Source organism: Haemorhous mexicanus, chromosome 5, assembly GCF_027477595.1.
Source record: "Haemorhous mexicanus isolate bHaeMex1 chromosome 5, bHaeMex1.pri, whole genome shotgun sequence".
NCBI classification, from domain to species: Eukaryota; Metazoa; Chordata; class Aves; order Passeriformes; family Fringillidae; genus Haemorhous; species Haemorhous mexicanus.
The window spans coordinates 23,630,323-23,649,738 of record NC_082345.1 but is presented as its reverse complement, the minus strand read 5'-3'; the positions used below and the strand labels follow the sequence as shown (position 1 = coordinate 23,649,738).

Sequence of the window (19,416 nt, the reverse complement as noted above, 5' to 3'; positions counted from 1 at the left end):
ACATGTTTGCTCATCTGTGATCTGATAGGGTCACTGAAGAAGCGTGGCTGTGGCCAAGGCAATACAATGCAATCTCTCATGAGTAAAACCCAGGCAGTCACCTGAACCACTGCCAATCCCTCCCTGTGGGTGTGTGTGTGTGTGTGTGGGTGTGTGGGGGGGTGTGTGTGTGTGTTTGTATGTGTGTTTGAAGCAGAATTTATTTCTTGGCAATAGGAATTTTCCCACTCTTTTCATTGTAATTGGGAGTTACAATTATGTAAGATCATGTTAGGGTGTTACTTTAAAAAGTTTGCACCGAGCTGCAGACATGAAATCTCATTACATCATTGGGTCACCAGTCCACAGCCATTGCTTTAAAATTACATGGATTTTAAAAGGAAAGTTGGAAATTATTTTTTCATTTGTCGTCTGGCCTTTGAGCCTTTACAGGTGCACCAATTCTCCATTGGCAAGTTTTTTCCATGAGTTCATGAGGACAAAACACTTTTTGGTTTTTTCACTTTGTTTTTGAGAGCATAAAAGTTGTTCCTGGCACTATCTTTTGGTTCCAACTAATAGAAGTAGCAGAAGAACATTAAACAGTACAAGGATCTCAATAAAGTCATTAGTATTAGCAGCACCATCTGAGTGTTCTGGTATTAGACAGGTACTGGTTAGAAGATAACTGCTGCCCAGCCTTCATCATACTAAGTCTGAAAAAAATGTCATAAAAGGAAGGGGGGGAAAAAGACTCAAAGGGAGAAGACTAAATTTTCTGCCTCAAAAAATGAAACCTGTTTATTCATATTTATCATAATCACCCCTGTATCTTTTGCTCCCTGTGGCTGAAATATCCCTTGCCAACCTTTCCAGCCTTGCAAGTCATGCCTCTTTTAAAATACAAAGTGTTTTAGTGATTGAGCAGCTCTCTAATTAACTTACCCAGCTTGGCTAACTCTTTAATAGTAAAAATCTTAGTAAGCAAATCACACCAGGTGACCTTTGCTTATCACCTTCCTGCTGCATAATGAGGTTTAAAAGGGTTTAAATCTTTTGTATTAGGTTTATAGTTAGCCAGTGGCACAGCAGCCAACTCAGACATAACTCTAAATGGATGTCTCCAAGTGGAAACTTGGAATTTGAATTCAAATGACCTTACATCTTTTTATTTTTATTGCTATTATTTTTATTATTCTTTCCTGTGTGCATTTTTCAGCCTGCTCATTCTTAATTCCTTCAGTACTTATTACTGCAATAAGTCTAATCCTGTGTACTTTTACACCCTAAGTGTGGGAGCCATAAATACTTCTGCAGTCTCTCAGTGCAAACCAGCTATAATTGGATCTCCAGTTGCCTCAGAGAAAAAAAAAAAAAAAAAGAAGGAAAGGCACATTCCAGACAAAGAAAATTCTGTGTCTGTGTGTTTGTGTTTCTGCCACCCCTGAGTAACATTTTGTCCTTTTGCTCCATTCCAGGCTGAGTTCTCAGAGTTGAACCTGGCTGCTTACGTCATGGGTGGCTGCATGGTGGACATGCAGGTCATGAGGAACGGCACCAAGGTGGTCAGGTGAGGAGCACCAGCTGGTCTTGAAAACTGGCTTTGTGGATCATTGTTGGGGCAAGCAGGTTAGCCTCACAGGGTGACAAATATCTGAATCAGGGCAGCACAATCCTGGTAGCTTCAAGGATTCTTGGAAGCGGTGAAAAGACTGGCCTGACTCTGGTGGGTTTGTATCAGGTCTCAGGTGCACATTATGCCATACAGTCATTGTTCTGGTCTAGACCCTTCATACAATAGCAAATGCCTCCTTTTCAGGTTCTTTTTAGCCTCCAGACTCCCAATAAAAGGGACAAAATATCTTCTTCTCCCTTGATTTTTCTCTCCTTCTCTGTCAACCAGCCCTCATTTTAAACAGTGGCTCTAATTCATTAGCCTACCTGTCTTGGGCCCTGATCCCAGTGGACTGCCCTTGCAATAGCCACTAAGCCCAGATGACCAGATCAAGAGCAGCCCCAAGAAGAAGGACTTGAGGGTGTTGGAGGATGAGAAGCTTGACATAAGCCAGCAGTATGCTCTCACAGCCCTGAAAGCCAACCACATCCTGGGCAGCCTCCAAAGAAGCATGGCTGGCAGGGCAAGGGAGGGGATTCTGCCCATTTGCTCTGGTCTGGCTACCCCCCACCTGAAGCACTGCAGCCAGCTCTGGGGCATCCAAGGTAAGAAGGACGTGGAGCTGTTAGAACAAGTCCAAAGGAGAGCCCTGATAACCATCAGGAGGTTGAAACACCTCTCCTGTAAAGACAGGCTGAGAGTTGGGGTTGTTCAGCCTAGAGATGAGAAGGAGAGACCTTATGGGACCTGAAGCACCTAAAGGGTACTACAGTAAAGTTTTGCAAGGACATGTAGTGATAGGAGTGGTGTAGTGATAGGTTATTAAACTGAATAGGGGTGGATATAGGCTATATACCAGGAAAACATCCTTTACTGTGGGGGTGGTGAGGCATGGGCACAGACTGCCCAGAGAAGGTGTGGATGCCCATGCCTGGCTGTGCTCAGTGATGGATGGTGCTTTGAGCAACCTGGTCTAGTGGGAGATGTCCCTGCTAATGGCAAGGGGGTTGGAACTAGATGACCTTTAAGGTCCCTTCCAATGCAAACTATTCTGTAAATGTAAGATCCTGATGCTTGTAGCCTGATTTGCTCCTGAAATACCACTGTTTTCTTTATGGGAGATTCCCAGTGCTCTGGCATTGCCCTGTGGTATATCTCAGAGGTAATACCTATCTCTGTTTGATGGGGATTTCTGTCCTACTAGCATTACTTCATAATTGCAGTCATTGCAAGAAGACTCTTCCCAAGCAATGCTTCTCCAATCACACATCCAAATCACTTCCCAAAAGCATTTCTCCCCTTCTTTCAAGCCCCAGAGTGACAGCAATTTGGGGCTAATGTTAGATGCATCTTTACAAGTTCTATGTAAAGAATAGTGTCACATATGTGTAGGATGCCTCTGCTGACCTTCACCAATATTACCTATTATTCTCAAACCTTCATCTTTATGGGTTCCTGTGATTATAACTCTACATTTCATCTTTGATACAATAGCTCTTTACTGTTTGTGTTGAAATCTCATTGTTTTTCCAAAGTAATTTTCTTAGCCATCCAGCTTCTTTTTGTACAGTTCCTTTGCACTTTTTGGTGTATTCAGGACCTTTGAGTTTAATACTGTTGACATATTTAATCAATGCTTTTTTCTGTTTGCAACTAGTTCGAAGTTAGAGGTAGAGACACATAATGTAGCGTGCAGTGATGTTTTTGAAAGGGATTATTATAACAGCTGAAAAACAGTAATTTTGAGCATGCTGGCCTCAATTTAATTTCTCAAAATCTCATTTCCAGTCCAAACAGTGCAAAGCAAAACATGTCACTGTCAATTAGCTATGACTGTGGTCCATCAATTCATTTCAGGTCGTGACATCTCTCTTAGTACATCCACAAGTCTCCATTTGTTCTCTGGCAAAATGTCACGAGCCTCTGCTAAAAACCTTTAAAGATGTGTCTGTTACATGCATTTGCTTTCTCCCTCTCTGTTTCTGAGTGAAACAAAGCATTATGTCCCATGAACCAGCTGCTGGAGCACTCATCAGACAGTGTGCTGTGCTAATGCACTCCTGTGTTCGCTTGCTCATGGTGCTGGAAGGTTTCCCAAGAACCATTTCCTAGGTTGATCACATCTTCATTTTCCTTCCTGTGTCTTTCCTCCCAAAGCCATTCATACATCTGGCAGAAAGATCTTGAGCTATTAAACTGAAACTGAAGACAAAATTTATTTTACAAAACTGTCTGGGGCACAGTGTTCATGTTTCTGCTCACAGTGAACACACAGGTATTCCAGCTACCATTTTTGCATGGATATTTATATGTGAATTACATGGGTTTTTGAATGGCATTAGCTCAGGAAGGTTTTTGTTTGTTTGTTTGGTTTTATTCCTGCATGTTTAAGGACACATTTTCATTGTGGGAAGCAGATTTGGTAAATATATACTTGTCTGGATATGAAATTTATATAGCATATGCTACATGCCATAATCCTTGCAACCAGCAAATATTTGTTTACAGCCTGTGCTGTTATGCCTCTGTTGTGCCCAGCTCAGTAGGTTTAAGAGCTCAGGTAAGCCAACTTCCACAGCCACTCCTAGCAATACTCTAGAAGGTATAGAAATTAAAACTTTTTCACATTAGAAGGACAATTGTGGAACTGGGCTGTGTACAGGCACCTCAACCCATCCACATGGGTACAGCTTCTTCCCACTTCCTTCAAGTCCCACAATCCCATCCATAGCCATCTCCTGCCTGGCTACAGGCACCTTTCAGAGTGCCCAGCCACACCTTCAACTCATATGTGTGCATCAACCCTGCTGCTGCTGTCATCTTTTTTCCATCACTTATTTGGCTTCTGTTAATTATCGAGCAAAACATTCAGTCAAAAGTCAGAATGCTTCTAGATGGTGAAATATAATACTCATCATATTTTTTGAATACCTGGAGTAATGGAAATCCTACTGACAATTTATAAGGAGATAAATACAACACCACCTTGCTAACAACCACATTTGGGATTCTCCCCTGCAGGAGCCCAGCCTGCTTCACATTCCTTTTCAAAGGGAGAGCAATAGAATGTAGCAGGTTAAGGAAAAGACAGTGAATATACTACAGACCAGTAGATTTTAATCGCTGGAATAATAAATTTCTTAAGAGCAACAATTAATATTCATATTCATATTAAGCAACCACTGGGCTGCCCTCCCCAATTTGGCATTACGTTTTCTGATAAACTATCTAACAATTTATTAGCCTATTAAATTCTGTCATTTTGGAGCAGCTCTCCTAGTGCTTTCTTTAAACTGGAAATACCATACAGAACCTGTAAAGCAAAGTTTCAACTAAAGTCTTTTTCTGCTGATCACTTGGTATATTCTGACACATGGATTTTAGGCATTCCTTCACACCCCATGTCAACTAATTTGAACTGCACCAGGAAAAAATTATGGTTCTTTTACCAGGAAGATAAATCCCCTAGTAAGAAGGTATAACAGTCCTTAAAGCCTTCCATTTACCACTTTTGCCTCAGGACAATTAAAAAAAAAGAAAAAAAGATGCTTTGGAAATATTATTGGCAATTTCAGAAAGGAAAAACATGGACATGCAGACTCCTAGCCTGTGCATCTTGAAATAAGTAGCTACAAGTTAGCAAACAATCTAACTGAAGCCAGACATTACTTTGCTTGCCTGAGTTTTAAAACAAAAGTGGCTCCAAGAATTTAATTTTACAATAACAATGTTCTGGGTCTCCAGCTTCTCTTTTTTAGCTACTACGTTCTGCACATCTGTAGGAGGGGGTGGGGCATTTGAGATAGTGTCAGCAAAATGTGCTGCTGGAGACAGAGGCTATCATCTAACAAATCTAAAAAACTGCATTTGTGTTTTCTGTGCCAGTTCCACCACGGTTTGTGAAGGCTCCATCAGCCTGTTCAGCACATTTCCTTCATAGAGCTGGCCATGAAGCATCTTGTGCAGCCTCTAGCAAGCACTTTTCTATGTCAGTGCCCTGTAACCCTTGCCCTGACTGAGGACACTGGTGGGATGAGCTGGGCACCAGGAGCAGTGTTGGGTTCAGCCAGGACTGGTGGGGTGGGGAATCTCCGACCCATTGGTCTTGTTACCCCAGCACTTATTTGGAAAAAAATGGCAGCAGACCTTCCCTATGGAAAAGTTAAATACGGGAAGCAGGAGGTAGTGTTTATTCATCCCAAAGGATCCCTCACCAACTTAGACATAGAAACTCTTACAACAGAGAAATGGAATCATTCCTGGGTGCAAAGTACTGGTGGAGTACTGAAGAGTGTGTAAAAACAAGCGTGGGTTTATGCCTACTTTTAAAACACTTGGGTGGATTCTTCATTCTCCTCCCAGTGCATACACAACCTCTTTTTGGACAGGTCTACCCACACAAACAGAAAGAGACAGAGTGAACCATCTGGAATCTAATTTACTCTAGAAAGCTCTTGGACTGTGTCACTTTTACTGGGGTTAGATGTCAGGAAGGGGATTTTTATTTTCACATTCCTCTGAAGGTCCCTTAATATCAATATTTTGGCAGTGTAAAGAGGCTGTCAGTGTTGGCACTGCACCCACTCTGAGATGCGTTTATGCTTTCATGATATTATAAAAGTGTCTAAGTAGAAATGAAAATTTGGGCTGTGTCTGTTTCTGACAGCAACATTTAGACTCCCAAACTCTGATCTCAGGTTCTGTATTCAATTAAATTCTTGACTGTTGGGCTTCAACAGACTTCAGCTATTAATTCCAGTAGAGAAAAGGCAGGGATATGTTGAAAATCTGGACAGCTCTTTTACCTGGGGAATACTAATGTCTTCAGGAGCATTTCAGACCTTTATGGATATAAATTAATCATGCACCAGACTGCTCTCATCTCCCGTCTCCCTGTAGAGCTTCCTCTTTTGCCATTGGGGCCAATCATCCAGCAGAGAAAGCACATTTTAATGTTTTCATGGGACTTGTCAGAGTGGTGGCCATACCACTTTGAGTGTGGTACACAGGCTCCATGCAACCCCACAGCACACACAACAGCTGGTGGACGAGGAGAAGCCCAGGGTCTGATGCAGGGAGAACCCTGAGAGGAGAAGCGGCCCTGGCAAGTGTAGAGGGGTGTCTAAAATGGCAGGAAAGGAAAGAGGAGCAGCACCCAGGACAAAGCCTTGCTGTGGGGAAGATCTCTGCCATGGAATGATGTTTAGCCCTACAGGCCTTGCCTGAATGTGGCCTGTGTGTGTAAGGTGTGTGTCTCCCCTGCTCACCCTGGATGATGCGCCCTTGCTGCTCACCGCCGTGGTGGGGTCAGTGAATTCTCTGGTTTGTCCACACAAATCCATTCATTCCTGTAGTTAACACTGGCATTCCTGTTGCTTCCAGCTGATTCAGTGCTTCTACGATTCCCTGTGCTGTGACAATAGGACAGCAGCACGTTGAATCGCCATCCCCAAAATCCCTGAAAGTGCTTTTTTCCTTAAGCATATTTTCACACTGCAAGCTACAGTACAGTCACAGCATCAGGAGGCAAATCTTTTTGCATGGGAAAGGTAGGGAAGGAACTAGCCTACTCACAGGTGTTTTCCTGCTATTCAGAGCTTGCAGGCTCCAGGAGATGTGTAGTCTGACTAAAAAAGATCTGTCCCCTCCGGGATGCCAGACTCTTTAAAGCCCAATGAGGACACTGTCCTCTACCCACTGCACTTTTCCCATCCCTATAGGTTCACTCATCCCAAAGGTCCATGGAGAAGCAGCTGCCTGAAAGGGGCATGTAGGATTTCTATCCTACAGAGGCCATGCTTGCTCACCACACAGTAGTTGTACTTTACTAGAAGGATGTTTTCTTGTCTCTCCAGGACAAATTGTTCACAAGAGTTGATGGTTTCTTGCAGTTCTTCTACAGGGACAATGCCTGAGAACGTCATGGGAGTATCTGCTGTTTGTGGACACTGATGTAACAAGTGTTGGTAGGCAGTAGGTCATTGTCCAGCTTCTCATCTTCCAAGAAGCTTGTGCCAAAGACAAACTCCAGCCATTGTCAAATTCCTGTCTTCTTTATTTTAACTCTTGACCCTAATTAGGGTCTTTTATGAAATGTCTTTTTCTAGTTGTTGTTGTTTCGGGAGTTGGGGGTGGGGTGTGGTTGGTTGGTGGGTTGGTTGGTTGTTTTGCTGCTTCCAAACCAAATTTCTGCAATTTTTTGTGAAGTTGAAAATAGGAGAAAAAATGGCACAAACTGATAGGGAAAGTTTAGGTTTCTAGCAGCCAGATGGAAAAATATGTTGAACGAATGGTTTTCCCAAGTTTCACAGAAAGTGCCACTCGGTGGAGTACAATATGTGCTATGTATTTAACACTGAGAAACATTTGGGCAATATTTTTTTAATCAATGGCGTAGCAATCCATAAAGGTAATGGAGAAGTCTGTGTAACAGCCGGTAAGCTTTTGAAAATTCAGTTTGGGCAAGGAACCAGTGTGCCAAATGACCACTTTCCTCACTGAAATACCCTACAGAGACAATGAGCTGGGGCAAGGTGTCTAACAGGGCACCCTGGCAAGCTGCAGTTACATATGAAGCAATTTAACACCTCTAGTAAACACTTATAAACTGAGAAATTATTCCCATATGGGGGATGATCTAACAATGTTTTTTTCATTAATACCTCCCCTCTTTTCACCTGCCTGTTCCTGTCCTCAATTTTTTTAAAATTTTTTTAAAATTTTTCTTTTAGCAGGGAGTACAAAAGAGAAGAGACAGTGGAGTGTGATGATTTATGTATTTATTCTCAGTTTACTTCCACTTCAGCTCCTGCTGCTAAACAGCTGCTGGGAGGCCTGCTTCTCCCCTTGGGGTTTGCTGATGTCCCAGATGAATAATGTCCCCCCTCACCTCCCCAGCAGCTGGCGCCCAGCCGACGTGCAGGCAGGATGCTGACAGTTATCAGGAAAACATTTGGCATGCAGGCAGCTGCCAGAAAGAAAAAGTCACTCTGAGCAGACCAGGGTGGGGAGCATTTCAGATAGTAAACTACTCCCTGACCCTTTTTGCATTTACAGTAATTCATTCCAATAAAGAATAAGCCGCCAGGGTCTAGAGCACCCAATAATTAGTTAATCCAGGATTAAATACAAGAATTATTCAAAACTTTTGTACATGGTTTCAGTCTTGATCATCTATTTTTTCTTTTATCAATCCTGCCATAATTTGTCTCCTTTCCACATGGGTTTTTACTAAGGCTTCTTCCAAAGAATGGCAATCATCCTAATGTCACCTCAGAGTTAGCCCTGCAATGAATATGGTGCTGGGACAGATGATTTCCAGAGATCCTCTCCAACCTAAATTACTCCATGACTTTATTCTGCGATGTTGGAAAGTATTTGGATCACCTTCTGTCAAAGCTTAGGATCACAAGCATTTTGAAGGCAAGTTGGTGTTGGCAGGTGTGGTTGTTACTACTTTCAGGCTTTGTCTGAGTCCACATGCTTTTCCTTGTCAAAGTCAATCAGTTTAGAAGTAAAATATATGGCAGACTATTGAGACTGCCAAACTACAGTTCAGGGAGTGTGTGACATGATTTAATGGTTAGCTGAGCATTGACCTGTGGCTGAGAAGCAAGTCAGAACATCTTCCACACCGTCCTCATCTGCCTACAGTGGTATTGGTCCTACTGTAACTGTGATTCCTGGCTTCTGATGCTTTTGCTGCACTAATCTCCCACACCTCCCATGTTTTTTACTCAGCTATTCTCTATTACAATGTTAAAAAAAAAAACAACCCTGCTTCTCTCCTCCAGCCTAGTAAGGAGAGATTATTTTTTATTCTATGTTGCTTTCTTTTTTTTCTAAAACCAGCTCTGTGTTATCTTATTTATATGAGCAGTCACATTTGTTCTTTCTTTGTATAACTTCAACAGGGTTTATTTCTTTCTGTAGAAAATATGACAGGAGGTTTTGATGGAAATGACTTTTTTTCTTAACAAATTTCCCACTTTACTAAAGCATCAAACAGAATGTTAAAACTACCACTGAGATAGGTGAAAATGTCGTTGATTTAATATTAATTTTCAGTAATTTAATAACAATGCTATTAACACCAAAGCAACGCACATATAGGAATTTGTAAATGCCATTTTCTATTAGGTGTCAGACACCTGAGGCACTGCATATTTGAAGGGATTTTTTGCACTTCTTGGGCAAAAGTTGCAGCCTCATATGGCTTGGACTTGTTCCTCAGACGCTTCCCTGAAGGCTTCATTAATTGCCAGTAATGCAAAATTTGTTACATCATTTTTCTTAATTATACAGTTCTCTTCTTCTCTTTGTCATGCCAGATCGGAAAGGCTTTGGAAGGGAATTTAGTCAGAGTGTCTTGATCCCTGGGAAGTATCTGAAAGCTGAATGAAGTCTTCTAGAATAATGGAGGGTAGCAAGAACCTGAAGTGAGGATGTCGTCTTCAGTGTCCTGGGAAGGTCTTTTTCTATTGACACAAAGGGCAAAGTGCCTTGTAAGACTGTCAGTCTTCTAAAAAGAGAGCAGGAGAGCCCATCCTTCTCCAACAAGACCAGGAAAAAGCTTTCTCATCCATCATGGTGCTGAAATATAAAGCACCCTTTGGCTACAAATGATTATGCACAGCAGAAGGGGTCATACAGAAGTATTTTGATAATCACAGAATTGTTTGGGAAAGACCTCTAAGAGCATTGATCCAGCATTAATGAGCACTGGCATTTTCACCACTAAATCGCACCCCTAAGTGCCATATCCACATGCCCTTTGAACATTCAAGGGGTGGTGACTCAACTACTTCCCTGGGCAACTGTCTCAATGTTAGATAACCCTTTCCATGAAGAAATTTTTCCTGTTATCCACTAAAGCTCTCCTAGCACAGCCTGAGGCCATTGTTCTTCCTCTGCCTGAGGCTCTCTTGTCCTATACCTTGTTACCTGGGAGAAGAGGCCAATCCCCACCTCAGTACAACACGTTCCAGCACCTCCTGTCTTTCTTCCAGTGAGGGACCCAACACTGAACACAGGATCTGAGGTGTGGCCTCACCAGTGCTCAGCAGAGGGAGACAATCTGATGTGTTGATCACACTGTTTCTGATGCAGGCAGTGTATTCTTCTGTGTTCTTTCTTCATGCCCTCAAATATCTTTGTGCTTCGGTGAGAAAAGCTGAAGGACCAGGAAGCAAGCCAGAGTTATGGCTATATGCAGAAATAAGAAATAGGAGATCTCTTTAAGGGATGAAACCTCCCAGCAGGAATTGTCATTATCTTCTCTACCACAAAGCAGGCTGGGGAGCTGCTTTCTGCACAGAAATGTTATTGATAGTTATTAATTTTGCTGCTGGTCTCCGTTTCTCCATACAGGATCTGGTGCTCTTCAGCTGATGTTTATTCTCAGCTAGTCCCAGGCCTGGCACTCCACTGCCTTGTTCTCAGTATCCATGGGAACATTCACATTGTTCCACAGCTCAAAACAGGGATTCAGTGTCCACCTTCGCTTTAGAGATTCACTCTTCATCTGCTGCATGAGTGCCCTGCCTTCCTACAGGACACAGAGTTTGAGAATAGGCTTTTCTACATTAATTCTGTATTCTTGTGTCCATCATCTAAGTGGAGAAACTCTTTCTTTGCCAGGATCTGAAAAGACAAGAGCTTTTTTCCTGAGCTGTTGGCTGGCAAAAGTAAAGCCAATGCAGGCAGTTTCCCAGCCACTCTGTGTCCTCCCCCTCTCAGAAAGCTGGATGAAGAGAGACATGCCCAGAGCTCCTGCCTCTCCAGGCACCACAGCTGTTCAGTAACTCAGCACAGATACCGAGCCCTGGTCCTAAGTAGCTGCTTAATCCTTCTTGGGGACCTGTGCCTGCCTCCACGGTGCTTTCTACACAGCAAGTCCAGCAGAATGGAGCAGCTCAGACTTTCCAAGATTTGTACTCACTTGCTGTTTCTCAGCAGGGGTCACCACTTGCCTCATCCCCATTGATACCAGGGAGGTCCATAAATCAGCTGCACAGTGATAGCACAGCCCTCATGGTGCTCATTATGCATCTCGCTGCTGGAGGAAAGCACCACCTTTGGTGCCAAGTACATTAGGGAACATGCCTAGGTTTAAAAAAACTCCATGGGAGGGAATAACAACATTTCTACAGCTTGGCCTCTTGCATCACAAAAGCTGAGCATGCTCCTCACCGTGTCTCAGGCGGGTGATAACAAAAGTCCAAGGTCAACAAACAAAATTAACAGCTTTAAAACAACAAAGCTGTGCTGGGGTTTGTGTACAGTGTTTGTTGCCACAATCTGGCCCAGAGTCACCATCTTGCATTTCCCTGCCAGAATGATGGAAATATAAATAAGGGCTATAAACCCAAAGTATTTCCAGCTTATACATCCAAAGGATAGAAATTATAGTCTCTTAGAAGGAAAATGTTTGAGGGTAGTGAGGTAATGGGACCTGGTTACAGAGATCATTTCTCTGAAAATCTTTAATGCAGCATGGAAATTTTTCAATGTCCTTGATGCAACCTCTGTTAACTTGTAAAATAATCCCTTCTTTCCATGGAAAAGCCCCTTCCATCGAGAATGAACTGCTGAGCTCCATTTTGGGAACCATTTCTTTCCAGCTGCTGTTTCCAGATATTTTTGAATGGCTTTGAAGACAGAGTGTCAGCAAGGAATAAAATCTGGCTGCTTGAAAGATAATCCATTGCCTGTTGGCTTACCTAGAAAGGGCCTCACTTTTCTGTGCATTAGCTGAGGGCTGCTGCTGCTGTTGAACCATAGGAGTCTAAGCTCCACCCTTGCTAACTAAAATTCTGGAAGTCCATGCCGTGAGTCACAGCAGCGTATGAGGGGCTCTGCTCATTTGATTAATTACATTGCCATGCCTGCCCTTCACTTGTTGACTCACAGCCATAAGAGCCTGAGATGTGCTGCGTATGTAGTAAACTGATTGAAGGGGGGATGTGGGTCAATGTATGGATGTGTATGAGAGCTTTTTGAAATCCCTTATGATCTTCCCACCCACTGGGCATTGCTTCAATACGGAGCTCAATCATCAGGAAACAAACTTGCTTCCTCATCTGCGTTGCACATTGCAACGAGCTTGCCGAGTACAGCCAAGCTTTCAGAAAGAAAAGAGAATCCCCCCACCAGTGAATTTATGACCCTTGGCTCTGCTTGTGCCTTGTTCCTGTGCATTCCTGAGTGACATGGAAACTGCAGAAAATCTGTTTGGCCTGTTTCTATGCTCTCACACTTGCAGCTATGTTGGATTTTTCCTTTTTTTCAAATGACTAGGGGGTTTTGTTGGGTTTGTTACATTATCACACAAGCAATACACCCCGAGAGGCCCAAGAGAAGAGCAAAATGCGTTAGTGAAAAGAAAGGGGAAGGATGGAAAAGAAACAAGGAGTGGTTAGTGGAGCATTTGAAAGTAAAACACCATTCTCCTTGTCTCTTCCAGGTCTTTCAAGCCGGATTTTGTCCTGATCCGCCAGCATGCCTACAGCATGGCACTGGGGGAAGACTTCCGCAGCCTCATCATCGGCCTCCAGTACGGTGGCGTCCACACGGTCAACTCCCTCTACTCCATCTACAACTTCTGCAGCAAGCCCTGGGTGGTAAGTGATGATCCAGCTCTGCTGCATGTCAGCACTGCATCCGAGATCTCTGGCACCAGTGGAAAGCCCAGCTCGCCTTCCAGGGGTTTCAAAGGAGTTGGTCTCTTTAGGTTAAAATCTAAACAACCTAAGGAATCCAGGTGGGAGTTGTTGGAGGAAAAAACCTACCAGCACCACTTCTTTATCAGCCTCCAGTTGTATCAAGATGCTGTTTCTTCATCCTGAGCAGAATGTTTCCCTTGTCCCAGACTCAAAAGTATCACCAACGGCTGACAGCGCAGCAGCACCTAGATTTCTTGTAAGGCATGGGAAAGACCCACATGGGAAGAGGTAGAGAAAATCAGTCCAGTCAGGGTCAAATCACCACACATGTAGAGTTTCTCAACAGTCCCAGAATGAAATGCAGTATTATCATAAAGTGTTGGTTCATTGAACCTGAAACACTGTGCACTTTGCAAAGAATTAGGCTGGGCCAGCTCCTGATGAGGGCAGGGCAGTGTTTTGATATTTTGCACTGGAAGATCCCTTCACCCATTCTTTAAATTTTGTCAAGTTCACATGAGAATCTCAGAAAACCTTGAAAAATATTATCATTTGATTTTCTCAGCCCCAAATCCCCAGACCATTTCTATGACCAGCTCAAAGGCAGCTGCAGAAGCAGGAGAGTTGGAGAGATAAGTTGGCCACAAGCCACAAGAGTAAGGCTAGCCATGGCAGCACCTGCAGGAGGAAGTCAGATCCTGATACCATTTTGGAATTGGTGTATGGGTTTTCCAAGCAGTTTCGTCCCAAAATGTCTTGTCTGGTCACTGATGCTTCCAGACTGGAAATTTCCCTGCATTCTTCAAAGCAGCAAACTACAGTATATGGATGTGAGAAGGAGATGGGGCTTTCCAATATGACACCATGGAAAACTTTTAGATGTGCTTTCAGGAATTCCCTTACTCATTGAACAGATTGAGCCTGGGGTGAGATGGAATTTTTATAGCAAATGATAACTATCTTCTTCATCACCTAATTAAGTGGGGTTTTATTGTTGTTTTTCTCCTTGGAATAAATATCCTAGTGGTCCTCAGTGCATTGGTTTGTAGCTCAAGTCCAGACGAGGTCTCAGACTTTTATTTCCCTGATTGGGCAGTGTTGGATTTAGTAATTACTTACTAAAATGGTACCGGTGTAATAAACAGAGTCCTTTCAGTTTTCACCCCTTTTACAACATTTGTAGGGTTTGTTGAGACCAAAATAAATATCTTGTCTTTTCCAAAAATGCTGTCATGCAATAATCAGGGTAGTGAGAACAATCTCACTTTGCCATCACTACATAGGTGGTCAATGTACATTTGACCTCAGTTTCCATTGGATTTTTCAGTTCCAGGCTCAGTACCACACCTCCACACTGTTTCTGACAGTTGGTCCTACGCAAAAGTGCATTGGCCCTGATGACCAGACAAAAAGCCTACACATTTACACTGCCTTTTGCTGACAGTTGACAGTCATGTGGTCCATTCCATCTGATTTTGGGGTCAAGTCAGTCAGGGCTTAGTTGACAATTTGCAACTCATGCCTTGTAATAATGTTTCTGATGGTGTGAAGAGGCCTCAAGATGTGGAAGGACTATTTTTAGACATCTAAAATAAAAGAAAACAAACAAACTTAGCACATTAATAAAAGGAAGAAAAAAAAAAAAAAGCAGTGCTGGGAAGGCAGTGTGGGAGAACTTGGCTCTGCCAGCAGCTTGGCTCTAGCTACTCTGGTCTGGTTGTGCCATGCTTTCCTCACAGGGAATACAGCTAGCACAGACAGCCTTCCCAGAGGAGTCAAGGAAACCACTTGCAAACAATTGAAATAGGTTTTCAGGATGCCTCCTTTCCTTGCTGCCCCTGCAGACACATCACCCCCAAACCAGAGATTGTAACGTGCTCAGCAATCTAAGATTGCACTGAATAGGCAATGTTCAGATGGTATTTAAGCTCATGTAGAGATTACAGTGGGGTATTTGAGGGCAAAAAGCTTCACTGGCAGCAGAATCAGAAAATTTTGTTTTTGTGATAGCTGGGAAGTGAGAGATAGGGACACTTTGGTGCATGTTCCACTTTGATTGCAAAACAGGCATCTTGAAATAAGGGATCTGCATAACAAAGATTACTGGAAACTTTTTGGATCTAGAAAACAGTTGAGGTGCATGAAGAAATGAAATTAAATACCCCTGGGAAATGTGCTTTTCACTCTCATTTTTTATTTTCTCCAAAAATGGTTCCATTTCATAGAAATGTTTATGATTTTGTGGAAGGGGATGAAATTGAGACTGCTTTTCCTTGGCAGTTTGCAACCATATTTTATTCTCAGCAACTTTAATTACAATCAGCTGAGTTTGGATTTGAGTTTACTCAAACATGCAGCCCCATTTTTAATGACATTTGCCAGGTTTCCAGTTCTGCAATACAAAAACTTCTTCAAAGACTAAAACAGGCACAGTTTGAATTAGATGTTTCTGAGAGGAAAGAAAAAAAGTATTCAGGTACTCTCACACTCTGAGAGAAACATCTAAGAAATCTAAGATGGTCCCAGAACTATTGAGAAGAAATACTACAAGCACACTAAGCACAATGTTTCAACAACCGATAATAATTTCTGTGTTAGAATTCTAAGTTGCAGTCCAAAATACAGTGGAAAGAATGCTCAGAGTAGTACTCACACTGCATGCAGGTAATGTCTGTAACTGCAAAGCAACTTTTGCATCTGTAAGGCAGCAGAAAACATGAAGTCCCCTCGTGAGTCCAGGGACTCCTAGCCAAACTGTTACTGACTGTCAAGGGATATAGGCTTCCTGATGACCTAGGCACATCCAAAATGTGTGAAAGGCCTTAAGATGCTATGAGTGGATCTTTTTATTTCTCTGCAAAGACTCCCTGCATGTAACTCTGATCTCCAAACAGTCAGGCCAAGGCATTTCCCTTGCCTGAGTGTTCCAGGTACCTTGTAGCAGGCTGTACCGCTCTGCCTTCCCCTCTGTGTTATCTGTGGTCTGGATGCAATCTCACTAAAACCAGTGGAAGGACAGAAAGCCAGAACTGCTGCCAGCATGTGGAAGGTGTGGTTATATCTAGCAGAGCTGCTGACAGCAACGTTCCTACCCATCTGCATGGGGAGATGTTACTTGAGCTCTATCAGGTATCTCAGAGGCTGCTGCATCACGTAACATGGGAGTCTCTTTGTCAACATCCTGTCCCTAACAAGTGGTAAAAAAAGAGAAAATGGGAGGGAACTGTCCCATGAGGGGCAATACCAAAGTCAGACCTTTTTGCAGACTTGGCCCAGTGACGAGGCTCCCAGATGTCTGAATCTCTCATCTAAAACACTCGCTATTTCAGCAACAGCCAAGAGCTGTATGCTTCAAAAGGAACAAGTCAGAACATTGTCTATCAGCTGCTCAGTTGTTCCAGTTATTTTGTTTGAGCTGTTTTCCCAGGATAACTGTACATTGCCTCAACATCACAGTGTCCATGGTTCACCAGGGCTGCGTGCACACACAGCAAGGGGCATGGGCTGTTCTCAGACAGAGTGTTTTTCCTTCTCTCTCTGTCTCTGATTCATTGTGTTTAACTTTTAAGCCCTGTTTGCTCACCTGGCTTGTCAAAACAGGGCTTTATTTTTCTTTTCTAGAATGTGCAGGGCTAGTGCAAGTAGTTGAGAGAAGCAAGCTGTCCTCCTTCCACAACATCAATACCCTCCTTGCCAACAATAATTATTCTACTTTGGGAGTTTTTCCTCTTATCTTCTGATGCATGTGAGGGTGGTGGTGGTGTTAGTGATGGGATATGCTGCCTCTTGATGTTTCCTGGATTTTTTTTAAATGCTGTGTTTTGAACTATGAGATTAGGAAAAGGATTCTTTGCATTTGTCTAGAAATTGGCTGGCAGCTGCCTCTTCAGCATTTGGCCTGGGTCTGGCACACACCTTGCAGCCTAATTTTTTTCACAGTGACTGCATGCCAAGATTTAACTCTCAAAGCAGTTGTTCTTCTCCACCAGCAAATTAAGTTTCAATTTCTTATGTAGCAATTGTTTCACAGTCCTTAGACTAGCCCAGTAACCAGGAGAGAAGCCTTAACAGCACTACTCAGCAGAAAACATCCTCAGTACCTCTCTCTATCTGCAGTGTAACCTTGGTGTTGTGATTTGGTGCATTTACTGGCTCCAGCTGTTGCCCAGAAGTTCTCAGAACATGCAAGACTAAGCTGCTAGTGCTATTGTGGAGAAAAGGAGCTTTCTTTTCTTTCCCTTCTTCTCTAGATGACTGTTTCCTTCCCTTAGGTGACACAGGGATCTCCTTCAAGATTAATACATCCCTGCCTTTGATGGGCAACTTGAGAAACTTATGCAAAGACTTAAAATCTGTCCTTACTTGGCTCAGGGTTGAGATCTTATTAAATAACTTGATTTTACCTGATTCTGAGGGGCTTGGAAACTGAATTCAATTTATAGACTATGTTGTGAATAGGACTCAATGGGGAACTCAGTCCTACCTAGCAGCTCAGCAGGAACCAATCCCCAAACACTATATTCTCTTATGTAGCTGACAGTCCAACCACTTCACCAACAGTCGTGCCAGTTCAGCACTCTGTGGTTACAGGGCTGTGTCTAAGCTCCTCCTGAGATTCTGGGATATGCATCACTCTTACCCCTCTTTGGTATATGAACCCTACTTCAGAAACATTTTCTGTCATGGTTATTAGGTTTCTCCCTTATAGTTCTGATTTTTTCTCTGGGTAATGAATGATGAATTGAACAGGGAGGCTGCAGAAAAAATACAGAATAGTCTGCTAGCTTCACAGATGGCTGAAGTGGAGCAGGAATTTGCTGTGACGTGTTACACTTCTGTCAGGGTTTTGGAACCTGAACAGAAATCAAAACTTAGTCCTACCATGGGGAGCTTTGTGTCTGGTTGGGCACAACCCTGCAGGGTAAAAGGGTTTATAATGGTGATGATAGTGGTGGTGATGGTGGAGTTCATGCTGATGGGTGGGGACAATGACAAATGTTCTCCCTTGTGTGTGAAATACCAGAGTGGCTGCTGTCCCCATTGATGTTATACTGCTCTCTAGATACTGTCCTCACAGACTGGTGCCTCCCTCAGACCTCATGGTAGATGGGACAGGGACAGGCAGATGAACCCCCCTCTCTCTCATCATTTATGAAGGGCTGTTGGGGGCCCTTGGCTCACAATAAATGTCAGTTCTGGTTAACAGAGGACTCTACCCCCTTGGTCTGACACTCAAACCCTCTTGTAATCGCTGTTCCTTAGCAGCTCTCCGGCCCTCCAGCACAAAGAGCCTTCCTTGGATTTGGTTGTGAGGAAGAGATCCAAAGGACAGCTTTGGTTTATTTGGTCTCTGATGGGAGTGGTGGCACTGATTTCCTGGCTCTATCCTCTACTAAGAAAGTCTCCTCTCCCCAATTGCATTTTGAATGCAAATCTCTTGTTCATAGTAGATCTGTAAGTAAATGCAAACTGATTCCCTTCTGGCTCTTGAATCCCTTCTATGCTCCCTTAGTCCAAGGTTTGGGTACATAGGCTGGCTTGGCCATGAATAAATACAGCAGCATTATATTCTCTTGCTGCTCTCAGGTCAATAAAGCAAGGTGGGAAAGACATGATAACGTTTCTTTCACCTCCTTCACCACTATCAGAACATTTTGCAAGCATTTGCCTGTTGCTCAATAAGTCACTGACATCCACTGTGTCTGTTTTTTGTTCCCCCTCCCTCACCCCAAGTTCTCTCAGCTCATTAAAATCTTCAACTCGCTGGGCCCTGAGAAGTTCCCCCTGGTGGAGCAAACGTTCTTCCCAAGCCATAAGCAGATGGTGAGTAACTTTGCTTTCTTCTGATGCGACTATGGATGAGATGGAGACAACTTATGCAAGCTGAGCACAGGAAATTGTGGTGGGAATGCTGGGAAGAGTCTAAATTTTGCTTACAGAAAAATACTAGCTAAAAAGTGCTATGCAAAAGGCACTGCTTGGGAACCTCTTTCCTTTCTTGCCCAGCCCTCCCCTAGGTCATGTAAGGGCCCTGAAAAAATGTACAAGAGGCTCAAAGGCTCAAAACTAAAGCAGAATTCCATTTTAAAACACAGTCAACAAAAAGCTCATCCCTTAGAGCAAAGAATCACTCTATTCAGACAAACTGGATTTTCCCTA

At 43.1% G+C, this 19,416-nt stretch overlaps 1 protein-coding gene across 1 annotated transcript in view; it reads left to right on the top strand.

The window, feature by feature from the left end:
• The window catches only part of LOC132327261 (synapsin-3-like), a 39,624-nt gene extending 20,208 nt beyond the window's left edge, over window positions 1-19,416 (top strand). Inside the window, exons 3-5 of the mRNA XM_059846288.1 lie at window positions 1,458-1,549; window positions 13,059-13,215; window positions 18,991-19,416. Of these exons, the coding sequence (XP_059702271.1) occupies window positions 1,458-1,549; window positions 13,059-13,215; window positions 18,991-19,104 (363 nt within the window). The 3' untranslated portion in view covers window positions 19,105-19,416. The remainder of the gene's footprint in view (window positions 1-1,457; window positions 1,550-13,058; window positions 13,216-18,990) is intronic.